Source organism: Erigeron canadensis, chromosome 9 (assembly GCF_010389155.1).
Source record: "Erigeron canadensis isolate Cc75 chromosome 9, C_canadensis_v1, whole genome shotgun sequence".
Taxonomy (NCBI): domain Eukaryota; kingdom Viridiplantae; phylum Streptophyta; class Magnoliopsida; order Asterales; family Asteraceae; genus Erigeron; species Erigeron canadensis.
In genome coordinates this window covers 34,272,425-34,288,848 of record NC_057769.1, presented here as the reverse complement: position 1 = coordinate 34,288,848, position 16,424 = coordinate 34,272,425, and the positions used below count along the sequence as shown (strand labels likewise).

General features: G+C 29.5%; 1 protein-coding gene across 1 annotated transcript; it reads right to left on the bottom strand.

Moving 5' to 3' along the window:
• Positions 1-1,232: 1,232 nt before the first annotated feature.
• LOC122582559 (alpha carbonic anhydrase 7-like) lies at positions 1,233-5,892 on the bottom strand. The gene is made up of 7 exons (XM_043754964.1): positions 5,686-5,892; positions 5,294-5,511; positions 4,648-4,754; positions 4,442-4,544; positions 4,091-4,258; positions 1,505-1,558; positions 1,233-1,414 (listed from the first exon to the last, which is right to left on the bottom strand). The coding sequence occupies exons 1-7, from the start codon at positions 5,774-5,776 to the stop codon at positions 1,337-1,339; spliced, it is 819 nt and encodes a 272-aa protein (XP_043610899.1). The 5' UTR covers positions 5,777-5,892; the 3' UTR covers positions 1,233-1,336.
• Positions 5,893-16,424: the final 10,532 nt, after the last annotated feature.

The window sequence follows — 16,424 nt, the reverse complement described above, 5'->3', positions numbered from 1 at the left end:
ATGTATTTTCATAAAGTATTTACAGTTTATATATTTGTAGAGAGAATTTATAAAAGGTATGGTGGCAGTAAATAAGTGATTTGGCAGTTTGATACAACCAAGGAAAGAATCACATGTATCGTGTCTTTTTTTCTTTTCTTTTAAAATCAAAATATTGAAGGTGATATTTGTTTTTATGCTTTCATATATTCCATCTGATTGATTTTATTTCAATATAAATTCAAATATAGAATGAAATTATTTTATTTATTAAAAGCATAAATACAAAGGAAATGAAATTTGTAAAATACAAAAAAATATATTGTTGCAAATATACCACTCGCTAGGTTAACTGAAGATCTAAATACTCATATAAGGTGTTGTTTGGTACAATGGAATGGAGGCATGAGAAAGGAAAATAATTACACTTCCCTTGTTTGTTTGAAAAAGGGAATGAAAATAAAAGTATATTGTAGCTTTTTCTTTCTCTATTTTCATTTCCTTAAAAAAAAAAAAGACAGGGGAATAGATAGTTTACAAAGCATGATTCTCTCTTCCTTTTCTAGTATTGAATTATGAGAACTGGAAAAAAAAAGTCAAACAACTCCTGTCATTGTGTCAATTACAAAATAAAACATGAGAAAAAACTCACGCATAGAAGCCGAGTCACAGGTTTTTAGAGGCTTCCACTTTGTAGTGTTCATCATAAAGTATCAATGAAGGTCCTTTCATATTGGAAAACTCGAAAATACCCTCACGTGGAATGCACGTGAGGGGGTTACAGATTCGAGTTAACATTCATTTTCGAAAAGGATGAAACGTGATCATTTTCCATCTATAAAGGATGATCCTAGAGACCATACCATTTTAAAGTTAAAGAAAGAAATCAGACTTTTTTGGGCAAACCATAAGGACGATTCATGTCGATCACTCTAAATTTTAATATATATTTTTTAATGTGTTTTTCGCGTATTACGCGGGTTAATAATCTAGTTAGAAATATATAATCCGTCGTAATTGCATTTGTAACTAAGCCTTTGACTAAGAAACACACACTTAACCTATTTTATTTTTCCTCTTCATATTCAACCTCCCATCATCCACACACTAAATTCATACACATAACCCTAATCCACCATTAATTAATCAATTAAGCTCAATATTATTTGTATACCCAAAAAGTTACTAAACTGAGATTTGTGATTTGTAACAAATGCAAGTAATTTTTTCTAAATTAAATAGTCTCATATAAATAGGTAGAAATATGATACAGCTATAAATAAAAGATATGTAAAACATCCAAAATGGCCGGATTACTAATTATTGAAACTTGTTCATCTAAAACATTCGCTCTTAACTATCTTGAGATCGGACCATAAAATCGTACATGGCGTTGATTAAGTGGTTGTATTGGTCTTGCATTGTTTTCAGCATACTGCAACAAAGTCATCGATAGATAATCAGCATTAAAAAGGAAATTAAACTACAAGAAAATCAATATCAATTTGGTTTTATTTGTGCTTACATCGTGTACAGCCTTTCGAAGTAGTTTAACTTGATCTTTTGAAACTGTTCTTATCTATATACATAAAATAAAAATAAACACAGTGTCAGTAATATATATATATATACACACATTAGGTCTTTTACCCAAACTATGTGCGTATTTTTTTTAAAGCAGTATAATAATAAACTATATTATGAAACATGAAAAATATAGCGACCTCTAATCCTTGGATGATAGATTATGTAATGTGAACTCCATGCATAATGTTTTAACATACAAATAGACCTAAATTCAGATTGAAATTTGGCATTGAGGACTTTGACTATACTTTAAAGAATTGTTATAGTTGGTCGAATACCCGCAACATACAATTAGGTCAACAAAACAATGAAGTGTAGTGTAGACCTACATGTAAAGTTGAAACACGCGAATTCGATTTATTGGAGTGCCCAGAATATATGATCAAGAATTAGGTGAAGATGTCTGGACTCTGAACCAACCTATTTTGATACATCTATTATCGTCTATTAATTCATATAGAGTATATTATTTCCACATCATGATGATTGAATCTTTTGACTACATAGAGCTTGATAAATGTTTAACTATTTGTTAAATAGCAATTATATACATACACAAAATAAAGCTTAAAAAAACCTTTTTTATAGAATTGTTAATGTTATTAGATTATATTACCATTCATCCTAAATACATACAAATGGAATCAATAACAAATGAATTTGTAATCGTATGTACAATTCTAACAAATTTAAGGATTTAGTAATATAGAATTTGTAATCATACGTACTAAGTGATGATTTAATTAAAAATAAAAATAAATAATAATGATGATAATAATAATAATAATAACAACAACAACAACAATAATAATAAAGGGTATGTAAGAATTTGTGGATTTGTAATATTTTTGCCAAATTAATGTTGATCAATCCCATAAATATATTGTTTTTCATATACGATATATCTAATTTTATAGTTTTTATATTCTAATTTATACTATATTTTCTATAAAAAAATATTGATAATTTAAAAAAAACATGGAGATGCCACATAGGATAAATCTTATGTGGCAACATTTAAGCATAACTTTGATTTAGGAAGGATGGCTTAAAAGGATAGGATTCTTACTGTTTTAATATTTATATAGATATATTAGGTTTTTTACTCGCACGATGTGCGGCTGTTTAAAACAATCATTCAACAAAATTTTGACTAATATTGTGTATTTCGTAGATATATAAATAAAGATAAAAAACAATGTTTGAATTCTCGGTATCTATATTTGGTTTAACGAAACTTTAAATTAATATTTAAAGATTTTTTATTTTTAAGATTGCATACATTTTGTATAGTTAAAATAAATCTGTAGTAACTTGTTTCTTTTGTTAATCTTCAAATTTATATTGAATTTATTTTTAAATCTTTTCATTAAACCTAAAAGTTAATTAAGGTATTGTATTCTCGTATTTTAAACTATGTTTAATGTACATGAAGAATAAATGTGTCTCGAAACTTGTTTTGGTAATTTAAATAAAACTCTTTAAATTAATAAATTATTAATCATTAAGTGACTGAATTGATAAAAAAAAAATTTGTTACTAGTCAACTCGTTTTTTGACTCGGCACAAAAACTTGCTTTTTGACTCTTAAGATTTTACCCCAATCATATAAAAAGAGATGAAACTTTGAAAAAGAAAATTATCATTCTAAATAAGGTTTGAAATCATATTAAATTAACTATATAATTGTAAAAAGAACAATAAAAAGTTATCAAAATATTGACCATTATTGCAGACTTTTATTTTTTTTTAATAAATAGCCAAACTTGTTAGTGAAAAATATATCTTAATGAATCTAAATGTGTAATGTATGGATTAGATATAATCACATTAAAGTTGAAACCAAATTTTGGTGAATATCAAAAAGTCATAAATAATAAACTAAAATACGTAAAATATAATTCCAATGAAAATATAACGATTCTAAATTTGGTTAAAGAATACTTAATTAATAAGTTTGCTTAAAAGTTTATTTTCACTTTTTTATATATATATTTTCTATATTTTATTTTTATTTATATTAATTTTTGTTTTATATAAATATAAGATAAAATATCATGAAAAAGTATGAAGATGCCACATAGGATAAATCCTATGTGTCAGTATTTTAACACAGCTTTAGTTTAGAAGAGTGCTTAGATTTGCTCGGTTAACTACTGTTTTAATAATTATATATATATGGACGATTTTTTAAATTCAGGATACATGAAAAAGACGAACCTAACTTTTACTCTAGTTAATGTACGTGATCTAACAAGGATATGTCGTGAGGCCGTGACCGTTATCGAATTTTTCCCAAGCCACTTTCACGATTGTACTTAACGAGATTCTAACATGAGACATGTAGTAAAGAGGTCCAAATTGATAACTATTAGAGCAATTTTAAGATGTTATTTTTTTTATCTATAATATATATATACAACAAGACTCAATCCTTATGAGCGGGATCTGATGGAGGTGAGATATAGACACTCTTGTTTACACTACTTTGATATTGTTATTAATTAATAGTGTAATTTAGTACCTTTCTGCTAATGGTCCAAAGAACCTCTTCGGTGCAAGGAGGAACAGTTAGTGAACCAAAGTACCGATAATACCTCCTGCTACTTATTTGTATCTCTCCGGGATTTATGATCCCACTGTATCCACGTCCCCCCTTTTCATCTATCATAGACGATATGTTGACCGTCAACTGCGCACAAATCGATTTTTAGTCAGATGAAAATATGTTCAATTATGAAAACAAATTGTTTGTAAGTAAAATGCGTCAAAAGTAGAATTCAAAAATATTCATTTCCAACGCGAACAAATAAAATATTGTTTACTCTGAAAACTATAAACTTTAAAAGTGAAGAATAAGAACAGTACGGTATACCTTAGAAAGAAAATGGTCAGGCTCGCCAAGACTGTAAAGAACAGCGATGACAGCTATTTTGTTGTCGTTGCTAAGATGGACCATATGCAGTTCCATGTCATATCTGTTCACGAATGCATGAATCATAACGTGTCGTTGTTGATTTAATTAAATTTATGATGATTTACATACAATTTTTAAATCATAACAAATTAAAGTAAAAATACCTTCGGCCGTTGATGGTATGCTCTGAAGGCGAGTGCCAATGCGCTTGTTTCAAAATATACTCGGTGTCATAGACGCTAATTGATCCCGCATTTCCTTCCCATTTAAGCTATATATATATATAACATTAAAATCAAACATATGTATGAATTATTACAAATCTGATAAATGGTACGTATTCTCGAATATCTTCTCATGGTGAAAGAGTAAAAGTTAATTTTATTGGTATGATCCTATAAATTACGCGTAGACACATCAACTCCATATGAGTACGTAGTTATTAATACTAATATCGAGGTAGATTTTAGGTGTGCCAACTCGATAATTTCATTAACCAATTAAAGACCCAGTTGTAAATGTGGGTTGGCCCATTTCATAAAGCCCATTCACTGATCTTTAATTTATTGGAGTAGAGTAAATTTGTCCATAAAAAAAAAAAAAGAAAATCACATTTTTTTTGTCACGCATTTTTTACTTTTCACCCCTAAAGTAAACAAATAGTAAATAAATTCCTAAATTTGATACCTTTTTCACTTTTCGTCCCGCGTCAAAATGTGTTAGTTTTATGCCGTTAAGCTCTCCCCACGAAAAGTTCAAGTTGTTGTTAAAGTATAGACAAGTAATGCAATAGTATAATTATGTAATTACCATAATGTCATGTCCTCTATTTTTGATGGTAGCATTAGAAGCCATATAGCTTCTGTTAAGCTTCTTAGAGTTGAGCATCATCTCTACCCTCTGACTCGACATATCGATAGGAGACTGCATCGTCCCGTTGCTGCATAATGACCATTCTTTCTTTATGTCGCCCCAATTCTCCGGTCCCATATGGCTGCCTCCCACATAATCAAATTCGCTTTGATTTTCTTCATTTACACATATATATAAACAAAAGGTCAAGAAACTACCATATTAAACAAAAACAATTTAACTACATTAATTGATACACCAATGAGTTTTGTATACGTTCCTAAATTACAGTTAGATATCAATCGAGTTCGAGTATTATATAGTGAAGAATGTTAAGTTGAGGGCGTTACCAACTTCTTGAGCTTGGGTTGATGATGGATGAGAGAAAATAATCATAAGCAAGAGAAATTCAAGTGCCAAAAAGTTTAAATTATTCATCATTTATATATATAAAGAGAATTATATAAATGTGTGTACGTATTATATTTTTTGTTTATTTTGAAGGAAGATAGAGAGAGTTGATAAAGTTTTGTTTGATAGAGGGGAGAAAGAGATGAAAATGTGCTTTCTCTTATATAGTTGTACCCTTCATATAAGGACATTATTATATACATATAAATCACACGCAAAAAGGGACACCATTATATGTGCGAAACGACATCGAACTTTCTTCATTATTGGCTTGGTAGGGATTGATAGTAGTTATGATGGAGAACTCGAGAAGCCAAAGGGAGACAACATCAATTTGAACAAAGATAGGTGTATAGAAGTGTCATAGCATTATTGGTGAATGTTTATTGTTTTTTTGTTTTTTTTTTTACAAACGTGTGCGTCTACGTGTGTATATGTCGCACCAGAATCTTGTTTAAGGAAAACATAAAGGAATGTATTCATATTTTGAAACAGTTTTTTATTTAATTTTTGTTCCTTTTACCATCTAATTTACTAATAACTTCCGGTAAGTTGCTTATGTAGCTAAAGATATTGTTAATATGTTTAATACATGATGACTTAACATTTACATTTGTTTATATCCCTTAAGTATCCTCTCAAACACAACAACATACTTAGATAAATCTCAACCCTTATATTAAAACCAGATATGTTACAAATCAACTCAAACAATAAAAGGAGAATTGGGAAATAAATGTGATGCAAATGAAGTATATATAAAATGGACAAAAGCTATAATAAATAATAGGTACGGGGTGAAATATCCTTTTAACCATAGCAAGTGACCAATTGTAATAAACAATGACCGAGATGTTGAAAAAGAGATTGGCGAGTTAAAAACTTATGTGGCTTATACTACGTGAATTGACTTGATCTCTCTCTACCCTCTCGTCTTCATTTTGTCATCGCCAGAATCAAATTAATTTGGTGTCGAGCTAGTTGAGACGTCCGTGACAAGTTGCTGCAATCCGTTTCTCTTGCTGACACATCGATGACATCATGATGACGAGTCCACTCGGAGGGGCCAGAGGAACTAGAGAGGTCACTCGCATAGTCGTAGCCAGGCGAGAGAAAGTCAATGTCACAAGAAGCTATGTCAACGTATAGGGCAACTGTACAATAAAGTCTAGGTTATTAATTGTACAATAACTTAACTTAATAATACTTTGCATCAAAATGTCTCGTTTTCTAATTTGTGTTTAAATAACATGAATTTCGGTTGGCTTTCATCCAGATTTAACTTAGTAACGTTTTTTTTTTTGGGTACAATGGTTAATGGTATATATATATATATGTCAATATATTCGTGTTTAATGTATAGATGTCTTGTTTATTATTCATGCTTAACTCAACTTTATCTATACCACTTAATTAAAAAAACACATATTCAAAGTTACACAAGATAATTGTCTAAAAGATCCCTTCTTACAAAAACAACTCTATTTTTTAAAATATTTTCATTAATAGTTTTAAATCAATTATTTTTACATCAATTATCTACACCACTCGTCTCCACTACCAACAGTCGCCCTCATCATCACACCGTCGCCGTCACGACCACCGCCGCATTACACGGATAAGGTGCTAGTGGTATACAAATAAATATCTCAATTTTAACCACAGTCATATATAATTATTGGACACAAAATTCATCGCTTATTAACTTTACCGCACACAAAATTCTCTTCTTAATAAGTGAGAATCCCCAAAAAAGAGAGATGTTAATTTAGCCTCTACGCTCTGTCCACTATGTTTTGGACAAATCAAGTCTATAAAACCTTTTATCTTGTGGCTATTGATAAAATGTCAGGTGTATCGGTGTAATTGGGTGTTGATGTAATCTAACAAGAGTATGATTTCATCTTGTTGTTTTAGGGGATCTTTTGGTCTTGTATGTTGCATTTTGGTGTCATGTCTTTTGGCGTATTGAAAAATTTATAAGGTTTAAAATTTTTATGTATGTCCATATTGTTAGAAAACTAAGACGTATGTCCGCATAATGCGGCAGCAGTGAGGGTAATGATGGCAGCGACGGATGACGGAGGTGGAGGCGGCGATGGTGGTGAATATAAAAGTAATTGATGTTAAAAGTGATAGTATGATTATTTTAAGGGCTGAAAGATATATATTGTAAATTATTTCATTAAAGGTATTATAGGTATATTAGATGAAAATGTTTAAATTAAGAAAAAAAGAGTGGTATTTTTGGTTTTTCAAAGGTTGAAAATTTAAAAGAAAAAAAATGATTTATTTTATTAAATAGTATAGATAAGAAGTACTTTTTGTAATATTTAGTAACTAAATATATAGTAACTAAATAAACTGGAATATTTTGTTCACATTGAATTAATCTAAAAACTATATTTCTAATAACTCTTTTAATATGACAATTTGGTAGTTTTGTAACTAACTACTAGCTAATCATCTGGGTTTACTGATACATGCTTTGTAAATATACTGAATAATACCTGGGTAGCTTTGAAACATGTTGTCATATTAAAATATATAATTACAACGTTGAATAAGTTGAAAAGTTGTAATAAATTATTATGCAAAAAACGAAACTAAATGAAAATAAAAATTGTGTAGTTGTGGACACACGTTATAGCACATACGGTTGGCAAAAACAAAAAATAAAACAGTTTTTCGAAGAGGCACCATATTTTTGGCCTACTATCTCGAAATATTAAGGTGATTAAAATTTTACATAATAATGTGGGCATTTAATAAAAATCTATATTAATGCTACATATTAAAAAAAGAATGGTATTTTAAATTAACAAAGTATGATGATGTCATAATTAAATTAAAATGATATGTGCTAATATCACATAAGAAAACTTTTAAAAAATCTTTGTCATCACAATTTTCTTTTATTAATATAATAGATAGATAGTGCTTAGACCCCGTGCGATGCACGAACAAACCTAAATAATTTTTCTTAAACTTTATTTTAAGATTGTATCAATGAATAAATATAACTGAGTTGGACATAATAAAAATATTCTTATAGTTGATTAATTTAAAGATTAAAATTGCTAGATATACCTTGGGATTTATTAATGATACACGAGGGTTTAAAACGCGTACATTGCTCGCCAGAGAGAAATTATAAAATTGATTGCCCATAGTAGGCGCATATAAGAAGGATTATGTTGGTTACCTGGATGTGATAAGTATTATGAATTTTCCCCCACTTTGATATATAGACCCACTTGGATGCGCTATAACCTTAAATAATTTCTTTAACACCAGTTCAAGCATGCATGTAGCGAAGTAAATGTACTCCTATTACAACTAATGACCATTTTAAAAAAAAATTAATGACTTAAAATGCATAGAAAAGTCTTATTTAGCACTAAAATAAACTAAATATACCTCATAATTTTCATCACAAATTTGATAGGCTATTCTTTGTATAAGATTTGAAATTTGTTGATCATTCATTTTAACTCCAATAGCACCAGTGACATCTACAATCCTAACTTGCACATTAAACCTACCAAAAAAAACAGAGATACAATTTTACCACACAACTTAATGATTATAGAGTTTTAATATGAAATATAAATATATACCTAGGATTGATGAGAACTCCTTCCTTGTTACATGAATAACAAATCCACATTTTGTTGTCCCTTAAAGCATCAATAATGTCGACTGCATCCATGTAGAGATCGATCAACTTAACTTCTTGAGAACAGTTCACACATTCCATTGAATACCATAACTGGTCGGTACGAATAAAACTGATTGTTGCAACAACAACCACTTTATCAAACTGTCAAAATGAAAATGTTTATACATTAGAATGTTAAAAAGCTAGTTATAAATTTGAAAGAAAGTTATGTTAAAAAGTAATCTAATAAAAAAAAAAAGAAGTCACAAACAAAGAATACTTACATGTTCGTCCATCAGGATCATCTCAATACTACCTATGTTATTAACATTTCCATATAGAGGTTGCTTCCATAGCCGCAAATTCTAACCGTTATCGTACATGGCTTATTATTTCGACGCAAATTTCTAATTGAAACATGGTTTAGTGAAGCCATGCTAAAATTGATCTGTTATGTGTTTACCTTTTGAAATGTCTTAAAACTGAATGGAAGTAGCCTTATATAGACATAGACATGCAAGGAAGTAACCGCCACAAGCAATACACGAACGGTTACATATTCAAATTTTTGAAAATTTGAACTTCTTGAAAGCATAACTAATTCTTGAAAGCATAACTAATCCGTAGACCTTCCAAGGAGCAATATTGTAATGATTTTTGAGCTTTCTTGCATTTTTAAGCATGCCACATAGGCAATAACTAACAAATTTTGAAGTGAGATTTATATAATGTAAGGATTAGAATAAGTTGTCCGTTTATTGCAAAAAGATAATTAGTTTCGAAAAACATAAAATAACGAGGATATAATATATGATGAAAAAAATAGGCAGTTGCCTACTTTTGAGCCAGAAATTTTAACTCTTTAATATTATTTAAGTTCAATCTTATGGACAATATCATTAATCGATTGTGAGGCAAACACAATACTTGAATGCGATAGCGTATTATACTCTTCTTTTTTTATTCACTCACTTAAATATTTTCATCTAATTACCTATAATATTCTTAATTAAATAACTTGTAATTTAGATTCCCCAACCCTTAAATAATCATTTTAACCCCTCTTACATCAAATAATTTATATTCACCATCACACCACCACCACTGTCACCGCCGCAACACATTGTCGCCATCACTGCCGTCGTCGCTACTACCATCACCACTGCATCGCGTGGATATCCGTGTAATAAAAATAAATGTATAATCGGAGATGGTCCAAATAAACTCGTATCCTTAGCGTTACATCTTACAACAAACTCTCCTTAATTATGGAAAACTTTACTAACATTTGTAATTGCACTTTTTTAAATATATAAAGATTTTTTGTTAAATATAAAAGTTTTAATTAAAGTACACTTGACTTATGTCCACATAATGCGACAGCGGTGGGGATAGTAATGGCGGAAGGGGATGTTAGTGACGGTGGTGGGGCAGTGATGGGGCGACGATGGTGATGAATGTAAAAATAGTTGATGTTAAATGTGGTATTGTAGTTATTTTATGTGTTGAGGATTTATACTGTAAATTATTTCATTAATGGTATTATATGTATATTAGATGAAGATGTTTAAATTAGTTAATAAAGTAGAAGGTATTTTTAATTTTTCAAAGGTAAAAAGTTTAAGGAAAAACAAAATGTGGTTTGTTTTATTGGACATTATAAATAAAATAGTTATACATCTATACTATATTATTTAAAGAATAACCCTGTTATATGGAAAATGTCTAAAGTGATTAAATTACAATTATTTATCTTTTAAAATTTATTTATTATCTCTTGACATCAATTATTTTTAAATCAATTATGTAGTTAAAAAAAAAAAAATCTTAGATAATAAATCACTTTTTAAATATTATCTTTTGATTTATCGAGTTCAGATCGTTAGCAAAATTAGGAAGGACATACTATTTTACGACAAATTATATCTATAATATATCAAAGGATGGAAAATAAAATTACGCTTGTAAATCAAAAACACCCCCTTCACTCCTTCACATGCGATTCCTCTGGTTATATTAGATAGAAAAAAAAAAAACCCTAGAAAATTAATCGCATCCCAAAATCAAAAATGTCAGAATACATAGCTTTTGAAATCCAAGAACAAATCATGAAAAGGCTTCCTGTCAAAACATTGATTCAATTCAAGATGGTGTCAAAGCCATGGAAGGCCCTGATCGAAAGCTCCGAGTTTATGTCCAATTACAACCTCTCCCAAACCGGACCAAATCATCTATTCATAAGGTACGACAATCATTATAACCAATCCGAGGATGTAAAACATGTTTCAATTGTTGATGACGACACATTCCCGCAACAAAGGTTTGTTCCCACTGTTCCTGAATCCTTCAAACTACTTAACAGAAAACCATCTGTAGTAGGTACTTCTTTTGGGCTCTTTTGTCTTCATGGCGAATATACATGTGCTGAGCCATTAGGTGGTTCTTACCCTAACAATGTTAATATGCTGATTGTTATGTGGAATCCGTCGATTAATAAATCTGTTGTTCTTGATGAACTTGTGCACTGTGATATATTTCCTATCATTTTAGGGTTGGACTGTCCCAACTAGCAATCTGCCTCGTAAATCGACTCAGTTTACATTAGATAGTCACGTTGCTGTCAATGGATTTATGTATTGGTATGCTATTAATAAGGTTGTGCGTCTCATTGTTTCATTTGATATGAAAAGTGAAATGTTTGAGGAAGTAACCGTTCCCAAGTGTTTAGCATCTAAAGGTTTTCAAATTTCTAAGCTAAGGGAGTCTCTTGCTCTGCTTGAATACTATAAAGAAACGGAGTCCCAGAAACGAGTTTGTGTTGTATGGATGATGACGGAGGATGGTGGTCAAAAGTTGTTTACAAAGCTATACACCATTAGCACGCAAGATGCGTTATTGAACATAGTACCAGGGTTTAGGAATTGTGGGAAAACTGTCGTGGGAACCAGAACAATAGTGGTCGACCGAGACCATGACCATAAAGAACCAGTGTTATGTTCAGTTTATGAACCACACTTCAACAGCATCGATAGTCTTGGGATCTATGGAGCTCCTGGTTCATTGTTTGTGAGCTCTTACACGGAAATAGATCACCCGGATAATCATGGCAAGCCTGTTCAAACTCGACTCTTTCGTTGAGCTGTGGTTATTCAGTAATCCATCATGCTTTAGTTTTACTTTCCCGAATTTAGAATTTCCTCGAAATGCTTGGCCCATATGTTAATGTAATAAAAACTCAGAATTTTAGACATCAGTTTCTGTATTATGTTTGATGCTTTTTTCTTATCACCTGAGTTTTTAACTTTTTATATGGAACAATTTTGTCTATAGATTTTTTGCTTTGCAAAGTGTCCTTGAATTTTAAGGTAGGCTGCAAAGTTGAAACGATGACTTGAATTTATATTCATATGTTTGAAGTTGGTAAAATTGACTTCTAACTGGTGTGCCAAATCTAATTATACGCAACCCCTAATAATAACTAATCTCTGTTGAATTTGAATCTATTGAACCTATTACTCGTACTACTTTATATTATGTGCGCTTAGGTGAACATGGTTCTTGAGTTGAGTGATAAATACTTTAGCAACTATACATAAAACAACAAACATACAATCAGAATACACTACATGTATCATAAAATGGAATATTAAAAATAAGTATGTGAAACACAAACTACCAACAATAGGTAAGGGTCATAGATATTGAACCCTGCCACAATTATAATTAGAAGCATTATACCAAATGACTATTCCTTTATATATATAACGAGCTTGCAAACTATATAATGATCTTTAGATCTTCATTTTTCGAGTCATCACCACGTAGTTTATTAAGGAGTATTTTGGTGCAAGTAAGGAGAATTTCAGTGCAACTGCAGAATAGTTTTTGTAAACGACGCATTTTATTCTCGTGAAATCCAGTACAATTCGATATTGTCACTAGGGTGTAAGAAATGAACCGGAAAACCGAAAAACCGTTCCGAACCGCGTGATCTGAAACCGAAAAAACCGAAAACATGGTTCGGTTACGGTTTTCTATATTCATTACCCACGGTTAACCGAACCGAATCGAATTTTGATATATACCTACATAATCATATATATGTATATTTACGCAGGGTAACACTCCGGTGAGAACACTTTTAAAATAAGAACGGTGCGAACACTTAAAAACATCATTTTGATGCATTAAAAGTCCATAAATAACATAGTCCAGAACTAATTATCAATATTTAAGTGTTTAACAACACATTGAGCTGTCAAAATCGAAAAAATCAAGTTTTTTGTTAGATGCATCATTTATGCATCCAAGATGGATGCACACAAAAAAACATGATTTTTTTGATATTGACATGCCAATGTGGTGTTAAACACTTAAATAATGATAATTAGTTATATACTATGTTAGTTTATGGACTTTTAACGCATCAAAATATAGTTTTTAAGTGTTCTTATTTGTTCTTATCTTAATTTAGTTCTCATTTGATGATCACCCTATTTACTCATATATGTATTACATGAATAAATCATTTACATATTTATTTAGCTAAGTTTTTGTATTTGTTGCCTAAAATATTAACAATTTTACTAACTTTCTTTCACAATCTATGATTAGTTTTGGATATTGTAAGTAATTTTCTTATATATATCCTCTTTTTAATAAAAGTTGTTAACTTTGTAAAAAATATTTGTCAAAGTATTAGTAATATCATATAAAAGACATTTTAAGCAGTAAATCATGATATTCTTAAATAGAAATTTGCATTGCATAAATATAATGTTAGAAAAAATTAATTTACAATTATATGTAATGTATATTTATTTATAAAACAAAATATTAATATAGTTAAATAACTATTATACATAGAAAAATTAATTGATACAATGTAAATTGACTATTATAATTGAAAACTTAAACTTATATTGACATAACTTTAATAAATGGTTAACCGAAATTAACCGACTTTTTCAGGTAACCGATTTGCGGGTAACCGAAATTAACGGTTCAAAATTTCCAACGAACCGAACCGAAACCCGAAAAACGGTTCAAAATTTCTAGCTAACCGAATCGAACTGAACCGTTTACAACCCTAATTGTCACCACCACTAATAGTCGTCGCCATCAACAACCGTCGTCCTCACCACCATAGCATCATCACTACCAATACAATTGCATTGCACGGGTGTCATGCTAGTTTATCATAGAATCTATAAAAAGACTTTATGATATAAAATGTACATTATTTATGCAAGTTAACGAACTATATTTCATATTTTCTTTATTTTAAAATAATTTACTCTTGAAATGTGGATAGAATGCGATTGCATAAGTTTGTTTATTCTTATAATTACAAACACTATATACACTGATGACTCATAGACAGACTTAATAAACATAAAAAATGCACTAAAAGAGGTGTATTAGACTATGACTGTATACTTTGTATTTTTGTTTGACGTACATTGGCTTTCTAGATCAACGAGAGAATGTACCCCGCGCATTGTGGCGATGAGATAGTAGAGGTGATAGGTCATAGGAGGTGATAGGTGTGATAGGCAAATATCTTAGCCGTACGGGCTCCGCCTTCGGATTAAAAAAATCGTCGAAAGTATATCGAATGACATTTCTAATGAAAGAACATGAAATTTTAAGAACACTCATATAATTTTTATAATTTATGGGTGTACGGTTTTTGAGATAAAAGATTTTGAATGAATTAAAAAAATAAAATGATTTATAGAAGAGAAAAAAAAAATAGTTAAGATTGATATATGGTATACCATACATTTTCATGTATAAATGGTTAGAAATTGAAAAAACTGAAAACTTATTTGATTTAAAATATCTAGATCAATAAAATCATTGTAATTTGTCTCTTCTGTACGGCAAATGGCATACAGCTAAATGAAACCATAGTATATCACTAGATTGTGCTAGGTTGTCCTTTTCAATACTAGAAAAGGGATATTCCATGAACGAGGGTCGGCTTTGAAATAGGTCTAAGACGAGCCGTAAAAGAAATGCTTCTAGGCCCATAACAAATTAAACTATATAACTATTTTTTAAAAACAACAATAAATACTGTATCAATAACATATAGAAAATATAATATTATTATTATTATTATTATTATTATTATTTTTTGCAAAATCATGCTAAACTTACATATCATAATAACTAACAAACTATTCGTAAAATTTTCCAACTATTTTTCATAACAATTTAGTTAGACACACAATTAAAAATGAAGAATAAATAATAACATTAATATAACTTATTTTGTTTATTAAAGTAAATAAGTTTTTATGTTTATATTACAAATAACAATAGGTTGTAAAACATATATTACTACCAGAAAAATGATCAGTGATGTAAATTGATAAATATGATAACAATATATATAATAAAGTTTTTAATATAAGAGTTTTATCTATATTAGGTATCTGAAATATACATTAATTTGTTAAAATTTTTAGTTATTTATGTTATTAAAAGATAAGATTATTGAATATATATATATAAGAGGACACATATTGTTTTAATAAAAAGTGATGTGTACATAAAAAATAATTTAGTTGTGTCTTAATGTATTGTTGATAGATATGCATAATTTAAAATTTTGGGCCAAAATAATTTGAGCGTGGGCAGTCATCCACTTTTACAAGGCTACTGATTCTATTTTCGATGAAAAAGAACCCTCTCATTTCTTTAATAAAACTATTTCCAGTAGTCGTTATTGAAGTTGATATTTGGGAAAAGAAATTTTCTTGGAACAGCGGGAACGAGCGATGTCATCCACATTTTTTAAATTAAATAAACTTCTATATATAGCTGAGCTTTCTTACCTTACTAATTAAATGTGTAACACAACATGTAGTAAATATTATTGTAAGACTCCTTAACATAAACCATACATATACACATATATTATTATGTGTGTATAGATCATTACTTATCTCATACTCTAGATTCACAAACCTGAATTACTTGTAACTCATACGTACATACACAAATAAC